At 38.3% G+C, this 21,387-nt stretch overlaps 1 protein-coding gene across 5 annotated transcripts in view; it reads right to left on the reverse strand.

The window, feature by feature from the left end:
* LOC27207406 overlaps positions 1 to 21,387 on the reverse strand; it is a 95,940-nt gene that overhangs the window by 43,575 nt on the left and 30,978 nt on the right. The window contains exon 5 of one of the 5 annotated variants that reach the window (XM_044922436.1): positions 11,644 to 15,466. The exons of the other annotated variants lie outside the window; for them this stretch is intronic. Coding sequence (XP_044778371.1) covers positions 15,449 to 15,466 — 18 coding nt within the window. The 3' untranslated portion in view covers positions 11,644 to 15,448. Of the gene's footprint in view, positions 1 to 11,643; positions 15,467 to 21,387 lie in introns of those variants that run through there. 5 annotated transcript variants of the gene reach the window in all.

A 21,387-nucleotide genomic window follows, 5' to 3' on the forward strand; every position in this document is an offset into this window, starting at 1 on the left:
TTAACTAAATTAAGATATAATAACATTGTAAATAAATATATCTGTAAGCCCCGTAGCTAATGCTATACTATATAAGTAAGTCTAGTTTTGTAAACTATTCTATCTATCATAATAAATAAATAAATAAATTCGGACTGACTATTTTTAAGTAAGCATTTTGGAATACTGTGAAGTCTTGTTCATCACTAAAATATACTACAGTTTCTTTTGTGCATATATACTCTTTTATCCATTGTTTTGCGTTATCGGGTGTAATTTCTTTATACGTAATATTTATTATTGTTTTATGAAAATATTTTATTACTTTAATGTCATTAGAATTTCCTTTAATAAATTCAATTTGTTGGTTCTAATAATTGATTGGTCTTTCCGTTAATGAAATGTAAGTTTGGTTATCTTCATGGCTACTATGTATGGTAGCAGCTGAGGTGGTAGATTCACTGTAGAAGTTTTCTATTTTTACACGTGAAAGTGCATCGGCGACATGGTTTTCTTTTCCTGGTATATATTTTATATGGTAATCAAACTCATTTAGTCTGATTTTCAATCTTTGGAGTTTCATGATTGGTTCTTTGATATTATCGAGCCATACTAAAGGTTGGTGATCACTAAGGATCTGAAATTTAAGACCAAAAAGATAGGACCTGAAATATTTAGTGGCCCAGAACCTTTTTTTTTTTTGCGTCATGGGTTTGGCAATTTTTGCGAAATTAGGGATAAATTTGCGATAGAAGCCGCAAAGTCCTAAAAATGATTTTATTTCTTTATTAGTTTTAGGTAATGGGAATTTTTGTATTGCTTTTATTTTATTTGGGTTGGGCTTTATGCCTTCGGTAGTTACAATGTGACCTAAGAATTCGGTTTCTTTTTTCATAAACTCACATTTGTCGAGTTGTAACTTTAAATTAGCTTCTTCTAGTTTAGCAAATACTTTACGTAGAGATAACAAGTGTTCTACCAATAAAGTGGAAAAAACTATTATATCGTCCATGTAAACTAAACAATCTTTGTAAATTAGGTCTTCTAATAGATTGTTGGTGCAACGTTGAAATGTTGCAGGTGCATTCTTCAATCCGAATGGCAGTCGAGTGTATTCGTAATGACCATTTTTTGTGGAAAAAGCTGTTTTCTGAATCGAGCTTTCGTCCATTTGGATCTGATGAAAACCTTTTGCTAAATCTATGGTAGTGAAATATTGAGACCTACCGAGCTTATCTAGTATTTCATCCATAACTGGAATTGGGTATTTGTCATCAATAGTAATTTCGTTTAGTTTGGGATAGTCGATAACTATCCTAAACTTTGTTTTACCGGAAGCATCGCTTTTTTTCGGTACTATCCAGATGGGTGAACAATAAGGTGAGTTCGATTTCCGAACGATGCCTTGTTGAATCATTTCTTTGATTTGTAATTCGACTTCATTGTCGTAGGCTTGTGGGTATTTATAAGGTTTTCTATAGATAGGGTCTTTATGTTTAATTTTAATGACATGCTTTTCAGTACTTGTGAAGGTCAAATTTTCGCCTTCTCTGTATTGTATGTCCCTAGCTCGTGAAGAATTTTAGTAAGGGCATTTGACTCTTCCTTATTTAGATGGTCAAGCCTGAATTCATTTGAATCGTTTAGTTCGTTTCCTATTGCGTAATTTGTGGCATCATCATCTGTGAATGATGATGGATCTAAAAAACTCAGACAGTCGATATTGTCTTCTAGGCCTTCTCGTTCTGGTATGTACTCCATTAGGAAGTCGCTATTGTTTAATTTTACGCTTGCTTCAATAAACTTTATTTGGGCCTTGTCGTCTTGTTGGAAATCTGTACCTAATATCATATCATATTTTTCTGAAAAATTATGAATATAAAAAGCTTGTTTAGTTTGGCAAAGCTTACTGGATTTGAAAATTATAACTTATTTTAAAGCTATTTCACCGTTGATGGTGTGAACTTGTAAATTAGTACTTTTATCTGGAGAATTAAAAATGTTTGCTCTTATGATGTTTATTGTAGACCCAGTGTGTATGATACATCGGAGCTGTATATTGTTTAAAACAATATTTATGAAGGAATTGTTTCTTCTTCTTCGTCCGAGGCATGTACATGAACATTTTCAGACGTATCCATTTTTGAATGGCCGCTGGAGCTCTTTGTCTATTTATTGCCTGATTCGGAGCAGTTGAAGAAACTGGTCTTCATTGATAGTTTACAGGATTTTGTTCCTGTGCCTGGCCGAGTTTTTGTCTAAATTCTTGATATAGGTGGTTTTAAGATTGGTCATAGCTGATACTATTTTTTAGTTCTTTTAGTTCTAGTTTTGTACCGGTAAATGTTGGTATTTGTCGAATCTGACCAAGAGCCTGGTTCAGATGATTCTCGGATATTAGTTGCACTGGTTGATGTGGTTGTTCCATTGTTGTTTTTTTTTGTTTTGTTTATTGTTGTAGTTGGTTTGTTTCTGTTCACTTCTCGTAGCGGTCACACTCTTTGTAAAGCGGGCTACCCACTGTCTTTATTTAATACACAAAACCTGGGGTTTCAGTTACCCTTTAATGGTCTTGTTCTTGCAGCACTAATGTAATTTTCATCACTTCTAGTAGCGGTCACGCCTCTATAGTGGGCTACCTAGTTGAAACGTTTTTAATTATAAAGCACTGTCTGTCTGACTGGCGGATTAGTTACTTCTTGTAGCACTGATTAGCCACAAAGTTGAAGTTAAATCATACACGAAGGTACTTTTGTTGGTCACTATAAGTTTAGGACCACCGACTGCGCCAATAACGAATCCACGGTAATTTATTAGATAAAAAATAGAATCTTTATTCAAATAAAATTACAAGTGTGGAAGCGGAGACAATTCACGTCCTATTCGTAGAGCGAAAGAATTAAATCTAATCTTAAGTTGCGAAGCGAACGCTTAGGAAACCTTTGGCTGAGACTTATTTACTTCTTTATGTGTTGAGCTAAAAGAGGCTCCCTTATGTATTTCTATAAATTGAGCGCTCTCTTGAGTGGATCGCGCATGGATACTGGATAAGCCAAGGATTTGAGCTGCGTAAGCGGTTTTGACCCTCTGGTGGGAGTCGCGAATGCGGCTGCGGATGTTTATGTCTGTTTGATTGGGTGCCCTCTTGAGTGGATCGCTCATGGGTACTGATCAGCCGAAACCTGAGCTGCGTAAGTGGTTTTGACCCTTTGGTGGGAATAACGGATTCGGCAGAGGATGTTAATGTTTACATTAGGGCAGGCTGGATTTGTTATTGTCACCAGAAGTGGGGTTCTTATGTTATACTTGAATTTATGACTTATATCCTAAGGCATTCTATGATTTTGTGTATGGCTGTTGCTATGTGGTAATGTATGTGTGTGTAAGTATATGTAGTCAAGTGTTATATTATGACACATATGCTACTATATATAAATTATAAGTCGTTGGTTTATTTTAATTATATTTATTTACCACTCTCCCGTTAGGGCGAGGGTCACAATATTCGGGTATTTATAATTACAAGGCGTAAGCCTCGGAGTATGATTAAAAACTAACTTAAGAATTCGGTACCGGTTTAACTCCAGGCCTCTGGTCCGCAGCAGAACTGCTGGCAGAAGGCCAGGTCAGCACTTCTGCGTCAGGCCGATCACTCGCTCCGCGAGTGCTCCGTGCGGGCTCCGGGCAATTGCACCTGGAATACGCGATCAGCAGTTTGCTTAGTGCGCGTGCAGACCACTGGATATGGCCTGGATTCACTCCATGAGAACTGCTTGTGTTAACTTCTCCGCCTTTTAAGAGGTCGCCGTCCCGGTGACCCACTTGCTCCACATCACTGTTGTCTCCTGGCTTTGTGTGGCTCCTGGTCTTTAGGTGGTGGTACCTCAACCAAATGGTGGAGCACAATAGGAAGGCAGCAAGTATGCCGAAGGAATTGCTGAGGAGGGACCCCAAGGTGAGTTTCTCTCTAAGAGTCCCGATGTGGTGAAGGTTCCTCAGACTTAGTTCGTGGAGAAGTGGAAGGCTTAACCTATTCTGATGAGTCGTGACGTTTACAATTTCCTATCTGATTAATGTACCAAGTCCCATTGAGGGCTACCTTTTCGGTGTATGTTACCAGGTAGGTACCCGATACTTTCTGGTCTTTCCCTTGGCTGTCGGTTATGGTCACGTTGGCATCATTCACAATGAGAGTGCCGTGATCCACAATGGTCACCGAATCCAGGTGGCCGGGAAGTGTAGAACAGTGTGCAAAGGCGCCGGAGATTATCTGCTGAGCGCAAGTGCCATTCTGCAGTTCTTTGCAGAAAGTGGCGCCGACCGTCGTCTTGCAGTTCCCGATTTTGATGTTCCGGGATCTGCATTCCGCCACCAGATTTCCGTCGTCGAAGTTCAAGATCTTGTTGTTGTGCTGGACCGGGAAGATTGTAATTTTCTTACATTTAATCTTAGGGTTAGGAAATTTTTTTAAAAAGTGTAAAATTTCTTTTGGAATACGCTTATGCTAGATACTTCAAGTAGCTCTATTAGACTAATGTCAATAGGCTGTCTATCTCTAAATTCGCCAATATCGGTTTCGTCTAAAATTGATGGACTTACAATGTTTACTTTTGCTAGGGTTAAGCCCATAAGAATATTTTCTAAATCTGTAACAACAATTCTATTTTTAGCTAAAATGATCTCTAGTAAGTGTGTTTCTTTATCTGTTTCAGTTTTGGAAATTTGATTCATTGCTGTTGCAAGTTCATTCAATAGTGTTTGGAATTTGATATTTAATTCTGTTTGGCTTTCTTCTGTTCTTAATAACTGCTCTTGATTGAATTTTATTTCTTCCCAATCGTTAAAGTCGGGGGTACCGGCAATGACCTTCAGTGCCGTTCCGATCAAATTTAAATTCCTAGCAGTCCTATGGTGGAATCTTAGAGTGGCTACTAATTTGCGAATGTGTGTCAAGTCCGTCATAATTACTGGTGTCCGGTGGTCGTCTGTAAATGTCCTTGTCATTGTCTCTGTCTGATCGGCGTAGTCCTCGTACGTTGTTATGTTTGTCGAGTGTTGCAAGTATCCGTACGATTCCCAGATGACGATTTCATTGTCCTCTATTGGGATGTAGTCTGCGTTCGTATAGTCGTTAAGTCGTACCGTCGCGTCTGTCTTAACAGCTATTAGTATAAGAATTAGAATGAGATACCGTAACCTAAAAAGATATAAAAAGATTGGAAACGGGGTCAGGACTCTTGCGAAGATGTTTATCGTAGATTGTCCTTGTGGACCACCCTCCCCTTTATTAGGACCGTGGTCCCAAGGTCTGCCTCTATGGTTTCTTCTGAACATAGTGGGGAAAGGTTGTTCCCTAATCGTTTGTTGGTTTTTAAGAACACATTTTCGCCAACTTGATAGTCCTCGTAGGTTCTATCTTTATTTACTTGGTCAAGGCTCTTTTTCTGTGCTTGTTTAATTTTTTTGCTGACTCTCCCTTCGAATCCCGCAGACTTCGAGTGGATAATTTCTATCGGTTTTTATTAGTTACTGAGTGAATTGAATTGTTGTACTTGTTGGTTGCCAACAGAATCAATTCGGTTGTGTCATTTAGGCCAGTTTCCAGCTTTAAGGATCTGGCTATTTCTGCCAGGGTACTGTGAAACCTTTCTACCTGACTGTTTGAGGTGCTGTGCAGAGGCGGGGCGTTGGAAATGGTGATATTAAAATGATTTAGCAACATTGTCTTAATGGTCTCGGAATTTAAGGATCTTTCGTTATCGCAGTAAATGGTTCTTATTTTTGGAAAGAAATTTATTATGTGTAATAGGGGAGATTTTACGTCCACAATAGCCCTCGATGCGATGGTTTGCACTGTGGCAAATTTCGAAAATTTATCAATGCACGTAAGAAAAAGGGTTCCATCTGTTGTAAAGATGTCGATGTGGAGGATTTCCCCCACATAGGAAGGTATAGGTGTTTCTGCTACCGCTTGTTTGGATGGATGACGATTGTATTTAGCCATTGAGCAGGTCTTGCAGTTCAAAGTGGTTTCTGTTGCTAATCGTAGCATCTTAGGGAAAAAATAGTCCCTCAAGATTTGCTTTACGTTTTCTTGTGCTGCTCGGTGAGCTCTGTTGTGTTCTGTTATAACAATTTCTCTCTGCTCAGTTGCATCCGTTATGTCCTGCACAAAGCTTTTCGCATGCTTGAAAGTGGTGCTTGGGAACAATTCAACTAATCGGTGCTGGATAAATGCCAAGATCGGTAGGGAGCAATGTATTGCGTTAACTACTTCAGCATTTACCACATCTTGTAATGCATTAAGAAGATTTTCTCGTTTAGAAATCCTTATTATGTGTCTCACCTTGCTTTTAAACAAGATGAATGTGTCTACCGAAAAACTGTTTCTTCTTCGATTATGATTTGATTCCTGAAACAGTTTACCGGGTTGTCCGTTGTGTCAATAGTGTAAGTTAGCGACTGTTCGCTGTGTATTGTTGCTACATCTGACTGTTCGTCATTTATGACTGTTGGAATATACTATTCAACCTACAAAAATAGCGTTAAACAACACTACTTTATATTTGACATGAATGGCCACACTTTTTATTTGTTTTCTCATTCTTGTACGTTTTTTGCTGTGAGTAGGTCGTGGTGCTGGTGTTGCAGTTGGAAATAACTTAAAATATAAAACATAAAACTCAAACACAAACTTGACTATTTATTTATTTATTAAGAAAGGAAATATAAATTATAAACTACAACAGGTTATGGGCCCAGTCCATGCCTAATAAACAATTAAATTGTGAATTAAAGATTGTGGAAATAAATTGTGAAATAGCATTTTTTTTCACATTCTTGTGAAATTAATTCCTTCTCAGAATTTGAGTGAAAAATGGACAAGGCTAAACGTAATATTAAGCCGTTTGATGGCGAGAAGTACGCGATTTGGAAATTTAGAATCAGGGCTCTTTTAGCCGAGCAAGATGTGCTTAAAGTAGTTGATGGTTTAATGCCTAACGAGGTAGATGACTCCTGGAAAAAGGCAGAGCGTTGTGCAAAAAGTACAATAATAGAGTACCTGAGCGACTCGTTTTTAAATTTCGCAACAAGCGACATTACGGCGCGTCAGATTCTTGAGAATTTGGACGCCGTTTATGAACGAAAAAAGTTTGGCGTCGCAACTGGCGCTGCGAAAACGTTTGCTTTCTCTGAAGCTATCGAGTGAGATGTCACTATTAAGCCATTTTCATATTTTTGACGAACTTATAAGTGAATTGTTGGCAGCTGGTGCAAAAATAGAAGAGATGGATAAAATTTCTCATCTACTGATCACATTGCCTTCGTGTTACGATGGAATTATTACAGCGATAGAGACATTATCTGAAGAAAATTTGACATTGGCGTTTGTGAAAAATAGATTGCTGGATCAAGAAATTAAAATTAAAAATGACCACAACGATACAAGCAAGAAAGTTATGAACGCGATGAGACGTGCACAACAAAAATAACACTTATAAAAATAATTTGTTTAAAAATCGGGTAACTAAACCAAAGAAAATATTCAAGGGAAATTCAAAGTATAAAGTCAAGTGTCACCACTGTGGCAGAGAAGGCCACATTAAAAAAGACTGCTTCCATTATAAAAGAATATTAAATAATAAAAATAAAGAAAATGAAAAACAAGTTCAAACTGCAACATCACACGGCATTGCGTTTATGGTAAAAGAAGTGAATAATACTTCAGTGATGGATAACTGCGGGTTTGTCCTTGATTCTGGTGCTAGTGACCATCTTATAAATGATGAGTCGCTGTATACCGACAGTGTGGAGGTTGTGCCTCCACTTAAGATTGCAGTGGCCAAGCAAGGCGAATTTATTTATGCCACTAAGCGTGGTATTGTCCGACTACGGAATGACCATGAGATTACACTGGAGGATGTACTCTTTTGTAAGGAAGCTGCTGGTAATTTGATGTCCGTAAAGCGTCTCCAAGAGGCAGGAATGTCGATCGAATTTGACAAAAGCGGTGTAACCATTTCGAAAAATGGGTTAATGGTTGTCAAAAATTCAGGTATGTTAAACAATGTACCTGTGATCAATTTTCAAGCATATTCTATAAATGCTAAGCATAAAAATAATTTTCGTTTATGGCATGAGAGGTTTGGCCATATAAGCGATGGCAAATTATTAGAAATAAAACGAAAGAATATGTTTAGTGATCAAAGTCTTCTAAACAACTTAGAGTTATCATGTGAAATTTGTGAACCCTGTTTAAATGGTAAACAGGCAAGACTTCCTTTTAAACAATTGAAAGATAAGACCCATATTAAAAGACCACTTTTTGTAGTACACTCAGATGTCTGTGGGCCTATTACTCCAGTTACTTTAGATGATAAAAATTATTTTGTGATCTTTGTTGATCAGTTTACACATTATTGTGTAACTTATTTAATTAAATATAAATCTGATGTGTTTAGCATGTTTCAAGATTTTGTAGCCAAGAGTGAAGCTCATTTTAATTTAAAGGTTGTGTATTTATACATTGACAATGGTAGAGAATACTTGTCAAATGAGATGAGACAATTTTGTGTTAAGAAAGGAATTTCTTATCACTTAACAGTGCCACATACACCTCAGTTAAATGGTGTTTCTGAGAGAATGATAAGAACCATTACGGAAAAAGCTCGAACCATGGTTAGTGGTGCAAAACTAGATAAAAGCTTTTGGGGCGAAGCAGTATTAACTGCTACTTATTTAATCAACAGAATTCCTAGCAGAGCACTTGTTGATAGTTCAAAGACCCCATATGAGATGTGGCACAATAAGAAGCCATACTTAAAACATTTGAGAGTGTTTAGTGCAACTGTTTATGTGCATATTAAAAACAAACAAGGAAAGTTTGATGATAAATCATTTAAAAGTATTTTTGTGGGCTATGAACCCAATGGTTTTAAGTTGTGGGATGCTGTAAATGAAAAATTTATTGTCGCAAGAGATGTTGTTGTCGATGAAACCAATATGGTTAATTCTAGAGCTGTTAAATTTGAAACAGTGTTCCTGAAAGATAGTAAGGAAAGTGAAAATAAAAATTTTCCGAATGACAGTAGGAAAATAATACAAACAGAATTCCCGAATGAGAGTAAGGAATGCGACAACATACAATTCCTGAAAGATAGTAAGGAAAGTGAAAATAAAAATTTTCCAAATGACAGTAGGAAAATAATACAAACAGAATTCCCGAATGAGAGTAAGGAATGCGACAACATACAATTCCTGAAAGATAGTAAGGAAAGTAATAAATATTTTCTGAATGAGAGTAAGAAAAGAAAGCGAGATGATCACCTGAATGAAAGTAAGGGATCAGGCAACCCGAATGAGAGTAGGGAAAGTGAAACAGCAGAGCACTTAAAAGAAATTGGAATTGATAATCCAACTAAAAATGATGGCATAGAAATTATTAATAGAAGAAGTGAGAGATTAAAGACTAAGCCTCAGATATCCTATAATGAAGAGGATAATAGTCTAAATAAAGTTGTTCTAAATGCTCACACTATATTTAACGATGTCCCAAATTCATTTGATGAAATTCAATATAGGGATGATAAATCTTCTTGGGAAGAAGCCATCAATACAGAGTTAAATGCTTATAAAATTAATAATACTTGGACAATTACAAAAAGGCCTGAAAACAAAAATATTGTAGATAGCAGATAGATAGATAGATAGAAATCCAATTAGATACAAAGCTAGATTGGTTGCACGAGGATTCACTCAAAAATACCAAATAGACTATGAAGAGACATTTGCTCCTGTAGCTAGAATTTCAAGTTTCCGATTTATATTGTCATTAGCAATACAGTATAACTTGAAAGTCCATCAAATGGATGTAAAAACAGCTTTCTTAAATGGCACGTTAAAAGAGGAAATTTATATGAGACTTACTCAAGGTATATCGTGTAATAGTGACAATGTGTGTAAATTGAATAAGGCAATTTACGGACTCAAGCAAGCGGCTAGATGCTGGTTTGAAGTATTTGAGCAAGCATTGAAAGAGTGTGAGTTTGTAAACTCTTCAGTTGATCGCTGTATATATATTTTAGACAAAGGTAACATCAATGAAAACATATATGTATTATTATATGTAGATGATGTGGTTATAGCTACAGGAGATATGACAAGAATGAATAACTTCAAAAGGTATTTAATGGAAAAGTTTAGGATGACTGACCTAAATGAAATAAAACATTTTATTGGAATTAGGATAGAAATGCATGAAGATAAAATCTATTTAAGCCAATCTGCATATGTTAAAAAAAAAAAAAATTTTAAGTAAATTTAACATGGAAAATTGTAATGCAGTTAGTACTCCTTTACCTAGTAAAATAAATTATGAATTACTTAATTCAGATGAAGACTGCAATACCTCATGCCGTAACCTCATAGGATGTTTAATGTACATAATGCTTTGTACACGCCCAGATTTAACTACTGCAGTAAATATCTTGAGCAGATATAGTAGCAAAAATAACTCCGAGTTATGGCAGAACTTAAAAAGAGTTCTTAGATATTTGAAGGGCACTATCGATATGAAATTGATTTTTAAAAAGAACTTGGCATTTGAAAATAAAATTATTGGTTATGTGGATTCTGATTGGGGTGGTAGTGAAATTGATAGAAAAAGTACAACAGGGTATTTATTCAAAATGTTTGATTTTAATCTCATTTGTTGGAATACAAAGAGACAGAACTCAGTAGCAGCCTCATCAACTGAAGCTGAGTATATGGCCTTATTTGAAGCCGTGAGAGAAGCTCTATGGCTTAAATTTTTATTAACTAGTATTAACATTAAACTAGAAAACCCCATTAAAATTTACGAAGACAATCAAGGCTGTATTAGCATAGCAAACAACCCCTCATGTCATAAACGAGCTAAACATATTGATATTAAATATCATTTTGCCAGAGAGCAAGTTCAGAATAATGTGATTTGTCTTGAGTATATTCCTACAGAGAATCAACTGGCTGACATATTTACAAAACCGTTGCCTGCTGCGAGATTTGTGGAGTTACGAGACAAATTGGGTTTGCTGCAAGACGACCAATCGAATGCTGAATGAAATTTTTATATATATTTTTCAAATTTAAATTCCTGTAAACATATTTTGTTACAATGATCTGATCGGGTTTTTCTGGGTTTTCCCCGTATCCTCGCAGCAAATGCTGGATCAGTTAACACTTCCCAGAATGCACACCACCCACATTTGATAGTTACTAATGAATATTATTGTTATGTTTTTAATTATAGACGTTATTTTTGAGGGGCGTGTTGGAATATACTATTCAACCTACAAAAATAACGTTAAACAACACTACTTTATATTTGACATGAATGGCCACACTTTTTATTTGTTTTCTCATTCTTGTACGTTTTTTGCTGTGAGTAGGTCGTGGTGCTGGTGTTGCAGTCGAAAATAACTTAAAATATAAAACATAAAACTCAAACACAAACTTGACTATTTATTTATTTATTAAGAAAGGAAATATAAATTATAAACTACAACAATGACGTTTATTTTTTGGCGAGACAACGGTTCTGGCAGAAGATTTTCTTTGCCTGGTTTTTAGACCAATTTGGCGCCGTGATCATCGATAATTCCCTTCCAGCGCTTTAGTTTCGCGTTATGGTTTTTATCCGAGACGGCAAAGGTAAGTGGTTGGTGATCGGTGAAAATCCGCAACCCTTTTACACCGTATAAGTAGTTTCGGAGGTTTTCAGTGCCCAAACTATGGCGAGCAGCTCTCGCTCGTTGGTTGCATAATTTTTTCACTATCTTTAAGGGCGCGTGATATCATTGTGATCGGGCGGCCGTCTTGAGATAGTTCCGCTCCTAGACCAAAACCTGACGCATCCGTTGTCAAATCAAATGGTCTCTTAAAGTCTGGGTATGAAAGCAGAACGTCTTCCGATGCCAAGATTTCTATCAACCTGTTGAACGTTTCTTTCTGTTCTTTGGTCATATCGATGTCGATTTTCCTTAACTGATATTTGCTTGCTTTTCCATTTTCTCCTCTTAGGATATTCGTTATAAGCCTTGCGATTGTTACAAAGTCTTTTATAACGCACCTATAGTAGCTTGCTAGTCCCAAAAATGATCTGAGTTCGAAAAGTGTTTTAGGTAGGAGGAATTCTTTTATGGCTTTCACCTTTTCAGGTGAAGTTCGTAGACCCTCTTGCGACACTATGAACCCCAAGTATTCAACGCTCTTTTTGAAGAACTTTGATTTCTCCTGGGATACTCTCATGCCTGCCTCCAAGAGTTTTCTTAAAACCCAATCCACGTCCTTAACGTGGTCTTCCTTTGTTTTGGAGAATATTATGACGTCATCGACGTACACGTAGCATATCTTTGAAATTCCATCTCTTAGGACATCGCCAATGGCCCTTTTGGAAAATGCTTGGGGCATTTTTAAGCCCAAATGGTAATCTAAAAAAATCGTATTTGCCGTTGTTTATTGCAAATGCCGTCTTTTCTCTGTCATTTTCTGCCAGCTCTATCTGGTGAAAATCTGACTTAAGATCCAGTGTCGTAAAAAAATTGGACTCTCCCATATTTGACAGTATTGTCGAAATTGTTGGGATAGGGTATTTATCGACAATTGTTCTCTGGTTTAGTTTCCTAAAATCGATAACTAGTCGTATTGCATTGATGAATTCGGTCACACCCATGGGATGCGGGTATTTTGAGTATACCGGCTCCCCATCTGTTTTAATTGTGGCGATAGTATTTAGTATTTATATTGAATGGTAATGCCTCGTCTGGGTCAGCGAAGGCTTTGTGATTTTTAACTATCATTTTATCGAACGAGTTTTTAATAGCACGAGGAACGTCTCCATCATCGATTTTAATGAAGTTAACGTTTTCCGCCCTAGCAAACTTGATTTTTTCCGTTACTAGTATTTAGAACATTTCCGATAAAATCAAGTTTCGCATTTACTTGTTTAAGTAAGTCGAGACCAATAATACCGTCAAAGTCTTTAAGATTGTTCAGAATAAAAAAGGGTGTCTTTACGTTAAACACCGAAACTATACATTTTATCGATTTTGGTAAAGCCATGAATTGACTTTACAGTAAAGGGTTTTCCCGCTGCCACGACGCCTTTCAGCCCCGGGAGTTGAGTAATATAATTTTTTGAGGTGCCTGTATCTAGTAATAGTTTTATTTCTCCTCCTGCCACCGTATGTGTAATGTAGGAGAGCAGGGACTTTACCCTAAAAAATTGCAGGAGTCCTCTGCATCCAGCTCGTCCTGTATTTCTATGGCGCTTGCCTGGGCAACGGAGTCATAATCTTCTTCGTCGGTGTTTTCTTCCGGCATGAAGTTGATTTTTTGCTGAGACCGTGCTGACCGCCCTCTTTGCCATGTTGTGGTTTGTTTGGACCGGGAGGAAGGGTCAACTTCCATTGGCTCTAGCGCCAGTTGGCTTTGGCCATTACCTGCACTGTTGTGTGGCCTTTGCTTAAAGGAACCGCTTTGATTGTTTTTTCCCTTTAGAGTTCTAACAAAATGGGGGTTTTTTTTAATCGCCCCCGAATTTTTGTTGGGTTCTCCGTATGACTGCGAACTTTTCCAACCTGCCTGTTTCTGGTTGTTTGGCCTATAGGCTCTTTCTTCGTTATGTCGGGCGAACGTGGCCGAGAAAATACTTCTGTCGTTACTTGACTCAGCTTCTTGAGCTAACGCCAATGCTGATGGCAAGTCCCGCGGTTGTGCCGGAAAAACGGCAATTTTTAATGATTTCCTTAAGCCAGATATGAACGCGTGTAAAGCGTCTTCCCTGTGCTGTTCATTAAGGACGGCCGCTCCGGCTGCGTCGTGAGTCATTATTGTTTTCTTTGTAAGAAGCGTTAGCTTCCGTTCTATCTCATCATAGTATTTGAGTAGGGGTAACTCTCCCTGCCTTGACAAACTTAATTCTTGTTTTATTACATGTGCCGGAGTTTTGTCCGCATACGTGAAGTCTAAGCGCGCTATTATGGCGTGAAAATTAAATACCGTGTTAAATTAGGCTTATACAGCAGCCGCTGGGCCTCTTACTTTATTTTTAAGGATTCCGACGGCCTGATAATGTCGGCTGCTACCTTCGTAAGGCGCAAATATTTTGTAGGCTGCAGTCTGTCTCCAGGAAACGTAAATTTCCAGTTTACCGTCAAATTCTGGAACAGACTTGACCATATAAAGGGGCTCATTACACTCAATGTTTGGATTCAATTCTATTTCCTGGAATGTCTGGATTTTCGGTTTTTTATCCTTAAGTAAACTTAACTCCTCCATAATTGTAGCTAGTTTTGCTTCGAATAGTTCTTCCTGCCTTTGAAGTGCGCAGGCTACGCAATTTGTTCCGCCTGCATTTCTGTTGCCCTACTGGTTGACGGTATCTTAATTCTATTTTTTACTGCCACTTTTTATTTTTTTTACTTTTGGCACTTTCCGTGTAAAAGTTTTAGGACTTCTTCTTCTGAGGAAATGTTCCCAGTATCCCTATACATGAGACAGTTCTTTATGTAAAAAATTTTGCAGGTTTTATAGAACTAAATCAAGAGTTTGTAGAATATTAATTATAAGTATTTATTGTATTTCCTAGCGAGAGTTAAATATCAAATTAATTTGTGGTTTGCTAAAATTTCAACTCCACAACTTGCTGGATATAATTTAATTAGTGTATTTATATTTTTTATTTTGGATTTTCTAGCACATGAGAATGTATTTATTAAGTTTTAAGCTCACTATTTGTTAAATATTTTTTATTTATTGGCGAACTTTTTGGCAAAAAGCCTACTCACATGTTAATAAATTAATTTTATTGTCGAGGTGTTTTGCCGACGGCTTTCTTTCGCCACCAGTACTGCTGCTGTCGTCGCTGCCGATGCCGCTTCTGCCTCTCTATTTGGTTAAGAATTTTCCGCTTTGTGAAAGTTTGAACTTATGTTTTTTCCTTTCGGGTGGTTTTTTGATTCGATCTGTCCAATTTATGGAATTTTAATTTTGGTGATTTTAATTTTTTCGCTTTTTTTTCTTTTCACTTCGGGTGCTTGTTTTTTGTTCGCGAATTCCGTCTCGCGTGAGTCCGATTTCTTCGTTGGGCGCCAATTATAAGTCGTTGGTTTATTTTAATTATATTTATTTACCACTCTCCCGTTAGGGCGAGGGTCACAATATTCGTGTATTTATAATTACAAGGCGTAAGCCTCGGAGTATGATTAAAAACTAACTTAAGAATTCGGTACCGGTTTAACTCCAGGCCTCTGGTCCGCAGCAGAACTGCTGGCAGAAGGCCAGGTCAGCACTTCTGCGTCAGGCCGATCACTCGCTCCGCGAGTGCTCCGTACGGGCTCCGGGCAATTGTGTTAACTTATATTCTTGAACGGGATCAATAGCCAATAGCCATGTCCTTCCGTCCGTATGAACGTCGAGATGTCAGGAACTATAAAAGCTGAAAGGTCTACCCACAGCAAAAAGATTTTATAGACAAAGACGCAGCGCAAGTTTGTTGTTTCACACCCACAAACCGCCCAAAACTGCCGCGCCCACACCTTTCAACCATTATTAAATGTTTTTCCATTTTATTCACCAATATCTATCGATATCCCATAAAAATTATGAAATTTCGCGTTAGCATTTCCACTAGTTGAGGTATCTGATAGTCGGAGAACTCGACAATAGCGTTCTCTCTTGTTTTTTCCTTTTAATTTCCCTTTTCCTTTTCTTTTCTTAATTGTTTCCAAATGTTTAGCCCCTCTGCCGTAATTTTTTAGTGGGCATTTATTGTGTAATTTGTATGCCTTTATGAATGAATTTATAATTAACTGTATTAAAGTACCTAGCAGCAGATCGGTAGTTAAAAATTTCTCGTTTCCTATTCCTTTTTATTAATTACATTAGCCTTAGAATCCACTGTCATAGAGTCTATTAATCCCATTTTGGGTGCTTTTGTTTTTTCTGATATAATTCTTAAAAGGTAATCGTTTCTATTATATATTTTACTTATTATCCCTCATTCAGATGCGAGAAGGACTGGAGAGCGACTCTCTCCTAAACACTGAAATAGGCAAACGCTCACTCTCTGAGATAGAAACTGGGAGCGAACAGTAGCCTAACTGCAGTAGTCTTCTGAGAGTTGGCAAAGAAAACAGATGAACAAAAGTTGTGTTAGAAACCACGTATTTAAGTATTCAATAAAAGACATCTCATATAATACAAAACGGTTGAGGTGTTACAGTGGCGACGAGGTAAATTTAAACAAAAAATATACATGTGTGTACATATTTGCACAAAAAAAAAAAGTGTGCATCATATGTACATATTTGTATGTAATTTGATGAATGGAAAAAGTGAGTGTACATACATATAATTAAATGTTTGCAATTCTCATATGTGAAAAAAATATAATTGGTAAGGATGTTCACCAAACAACATCTTGGGCTAGCCCTGGTACAGGAACCCTGGTATAACCAGGGAATAAAAGGACTGTACGTGAAGAACGCCAAGGAAGTTTGGGATCAACGGGCCTCTAGCCCTAGAGCCTGTATCCTGGCATGTATAAGTATTAATTATTATATACTTACAGAATTTCTCACGCGGGACTGTGTACCGATCGTGGTAGAAGATGTGGGAGCAGCCAAGAAGAATGTGGTGGCATCGGTATACTTTGCCGGTGACGAGGCGAGCCCACCGCCCGAAATCACTGCACTGGCAGAATACTGCAAGAAGACACACTCACCCGTCATCATCGGATGTGATGCAAATGCATATCACGTGATATGGGGCAGCAGCGACGTAAATCAAAGAGGTGAGCCACTCTTAGAATTTATCTTGAATAACAATCTAGAAATCCTAAATGTCGGCAATATTCCGACATTTGTTACCAGGGTAAGATCTGAGGTTCTGGACATTACACTTTCCAGCAGATCAGTGGCTTCGCATATAAGCGACTTGCACTCATCTCCTGAGGAGTAAATGTCAGATCACAGAATTATTCGTTTTAACATAGGGCTAAATCTAGAATGTAGCGAGCGTAAGCGCAATCCCAGGAATACGAACTGGGAAGGGTTCAATGCCTCCTTACTGCGGAATCCAGCTTCTGGGGTAACCGGGAAACTCCGTACCACTCTAGAACTGGAGGCCGCCGTAGAAGATATTAACTCGTGTCTTACTAACGCGTTTAAAGAAAACTGCTCCCTTGGTCGAGCCAAGAGGGAAAAAGATGCTCCATGGTGGAACGACCAATTGGAGAAGTTACGGAAAGCGACCAGGCGTCTCTTTAACAAAGCAAAAAGGGAACTGGGATTCCTACCGGAATAAACTGACCATGTATAACCATGAGATCAGGAAAGCCAAACGAAGAAACTATAGAACCTTCTGTGAGGCAATAGTAAACACGTGTGAAGGCGCAAGACTTCATAGAGCAATCTCCAAAAGAGTGCCAGAATCAAATCAGGCACTACGTACGGAGGATAACTCCTATACTATAGGAGGTAAGGAGAAACTCGAGCTACTACTGGCAACTGACTTTCCGGGAAGCACTCTTCAATCGGATGGGAATACCCCGGTAACGGCATAAAGTAGACCGTGTGCTACTGATTGGGCCAAAGCAAAATCAATAGTAAGAACGGAGAGATTAAGATGGGCAAATGGTACATTCCAGCCCTACAAATCTCCTGGTCCAGATGGCATTCAGCCAATCCTGCTACAACGAGCGCTAAATCAGCTCGCAGTGCCGATCAGGAAAATACTGATCAGCAGCCTAGCTTTAGGACACATACCTTCTTCCTGGAGTATAGCCAAAGTGGTCTTCATTCCAAAAGCTGGAAAGAAAGACATCACTGATCCGAAGTCCTGCATGACATGACATGGCCTGCATATGCATGACAGGAGCAATGCGCACCTGTCCCACTGCAGCCCTATAAGTACTAATGGAGGTAACGCCGCTTCATACCGTCATTGAAATGAAACGGAAAGCCACCCACAGTTGGACAACCCTGGGGAAAGTACACTCTATGAAACCACAAACAATAAAGTGGTATACAGACGGATCCCTCACCGAAGAGGGAAGTGGGCTGGGGGTTGTAGGCCCCAGGTTAAAATACCACGAATCAATGGGCAGATACACCAGCATTTTTGAAGCTGTAGTCTGCGCTATTGGACGCTGTGCGGAGTTTAATCTGCAAAGGAACTATTGTGGCAAGGACATTGCTATATTGTCTGATAGTCAAGCAGCCATAAAGGCGCTCAGCAAAGCTAAGATAACATCTAAGCTAGTAAATGAAGTGAGGACAGCCCTAGACAAACTGGGAGCAGTCAACAAACTCACAATAAGGTGGGTCCCGGGACACAACAACATCCCGGGAAATGAGCTAGCGGACAACCTAGCCAGAAAAGGGGCAGAGAACCTTCTAACTGGGCCCGAACCATTCTGTGGTGTTGGTCACCACAGAGTACTGGGCTTACTTAAGTCAATGGAGGAAGAAAAACGTCTGTCCTTCTTGGAACACCTACCAGGGCAATATAACCACAAAAGATTCAAGACCTTAATGACACACGGGAAAAACACCGTGCGCATTTTAACTGGCCTTCTTACGGGGCACTGCCGACTTCGCAGTCATTTGCATAAGATTGGCATTGCAGACAGTGAACTCTGTCGCTCTAGTTGCATGGAGGAGGAGAGCTCTGCACATATTATATGTGACTGCACGGCGCTTTCCTTCAGGAGGAACAGACTCCTGGGCATGTATGTAGTCCAACGGGAAACAATTGCAGCCCTGAACCCCAATCAAATTCTGGCTATTATACAGTGCATTGGACTTCAGGGAGATCTTTGAGTCATGAAGGGGTAGTACAATAGATCCTACTGGGTCGCAGTACACATAGAAACCCACTTAATAATAATAATTATCATGATGACAAATGTTGTAATGCATATAATTTGAAAAAAGTTATAGTGTTTTACATGGGATTTCATAATTTCTCTTGTTTGTAAGTGATTTATTGGTTCTAAGTGTGTAACATTGTTGGTGATATAAATCGTTTGTGTAAAATCTGCTAGATTATTTGAAATTAGGCTCATCTATTTGCATGGTACAATTTTTAATTTTAATAACGTTGTTTCCTGAGATTAATATTTTGTTATTTGTACAATCTTGGTTGACAACTGTTTCAGGAATATTCCATGTTAAAAGTATATTTGGTTCTATATAATTTATTTGGAAACTTCTATGGGTTTTAGTGTATTTGCACTGAGTTTGCTCTTGTTTGATAAGTCCAACAATACATTTGTCAAATATTATTTTATTTGTATTTTTATGATATACTTGATTATTGAATATATAAAATTTATCCAATATTTGCTCTGTTCGAAAATATCGGAACTTTAGTGACCTCGCTAGGAACGTGGGAAATAATCAAAATTTCGTTCGTGTTTGTCTTGAGCCAAGTTGATGTTTTTATTTTGTGTTTGTTAAACCAGCCGTGGTTTTTAATAATCTTCTTCAATTATCATATATTTAAACATAATTATTAAAGATCCGTTCGCTTCGCGAGTGATTCTTTTGTGATTTGTGCAGTAGTTTAAACAAATATACAAAGTATTTTGCATTTTTCGTCTTTGTGTTTTGTTTACTCTCCCTTTTTGTGCGTTGTTCGCAGTGGTGTTTGGTGTTGTTTTTTGCATGCACATAAACTGCACTTTTCGCTCTCTCTCTCTCTCTCTCTCTCTCCTTCGCTCTCCCACACAAAATCTAAATTTCTCAGCGTGCAGGCTGCTCTCGTGCGGTTCTTTTAACAGCTCGCTTGAAAGTTTTGGTCTTGTGTTTTTGTGCACAGTGGTCTGATTTCAGTTAAACATGGAAACCGTAAATGTTGTCTGATTTTATAAAAATTGTTGCCAGGTTATAAAACCTGAGCAGCCAAAAATGACTTGTTGGCTATGTGATAGAATGGTGCATACTAAGTGCGCTGGTTTTAATGGCCGTACAAGTGATGTCCTAGCAAAGGGTAAAAATCTAAATAACTGTTGTGATGCTTGCCTTGTGGTTGTGAACGAGATGAAATCGTTTATGCGCCGAACTAAAGGTGGCTTTAAAGAACTCATCAACAGTTTTGGCGCAGCTAGAGATAGTTTTCGTCGAGCCGATGAACTTCTTTCCGCGCTTAATGCACAGTTTAATGGCCTTAAGCTATTAGATGAATCTCCAAAGCGCAAAAAAGCCGCTGGTGGTAGGCTGCCTAAGGCCCCGCAACCACGGGCAAATGATCAACAGGACTCCACAACTGATCAGCTGTCAATCGCAGCAAATCCACATATGCTGCTAAGATCGGCAGCTAAAAAAGATTCGGAGCAATCCGATCAATCAGCTGTGGATGGACCCCACCCTGTGATTGCTAAAAATTCCGAATTGTCTGTACTGGTTTCTCAACCAATGATTCCACCTGTCTTGATTAGTTTACCACCACAAGGGAACATTGAGTCCGGACTACCGGCACAAGTTGGCGCTTCAGGGCCAAAACCCCTCGCGCTGGTTCCACTAAAGAAACAAATTTTCGTTTCTCGGCTTTCCCCTGATCAAACATCGTCGGATGTATTGTCTTATATACAAGACAAAACAAAAGCCGATTATATAAAAGTGGAAAAATTTAACTTCTCTTACGCTAGGGACCTATCATTTTTCAAGATAACTGTCCCAAACGAGCTCTTTTCGACCATATGTTCGGGTAATTTTTGGCCGGATAGTATGGTGGTAAAAGAGTTTGAAGCTAAGATCAAAAATAGGAAAAAAGGGGGCCGTGGGAATTAAACTTCCCTCACTTGGCCAGACCACTGCACCATCCGCCTCTTCATCTTCTTCCTCTTCAAAAAACTAACAACAAATCTTACTATCTCCTATCAAAATGTTAGAGGCTTGCGTAGCAAATTAATCAAATTGTATTGTGATAGTCTTTCATTTGCATCCCATATTATAGTGCTCACAGAGACTTGGTTAAAGCCGGAGATACTTAACTCCGAAGTCTTCCCAGGTATGTACACTATATATAGGTTTGACCGTCCCTCCAGACGGGGAGGTGGAGTCTTAATTGCGGTTAGATCTACCCCGCGTCGGAGGAGTTACTTTTGGACGAGTCCCGTAACTCCGAATTCATGTGCGTAAAGCAGTCATTTTCCGACAGATCAGTTTATATTAGGTGCTCCTATATTCCGCGATATTCTGTTTTTGCCAGACTACAGATTTCACATTCATTGATAATATTTTGAATTAGCTTTTGACTATCAGGGTAATAGTATTTTTCTTTAAACCAATTAACGGTTTTTTCAATACCAGGAAATAGAAGTTTCTTATGTTTCTTTAGGATTAAGTCCTTGAATTCCGCATA

Source organism: Drosophila simulans, chromosome 2R (assembly GCF_016746395.2).
Source record: "Drosophila simulans strain w501 chromosome 2R, Prin_Dsim_3.1, whole genome shotgun sequence".
NCBI classification, from domain to species: domain Eukaryota; kingdom Metazoa; phylum Arthropoda; class Insecta; order Diptera; family Drosophilidae; genus Drosophila; species Drosophila simulans.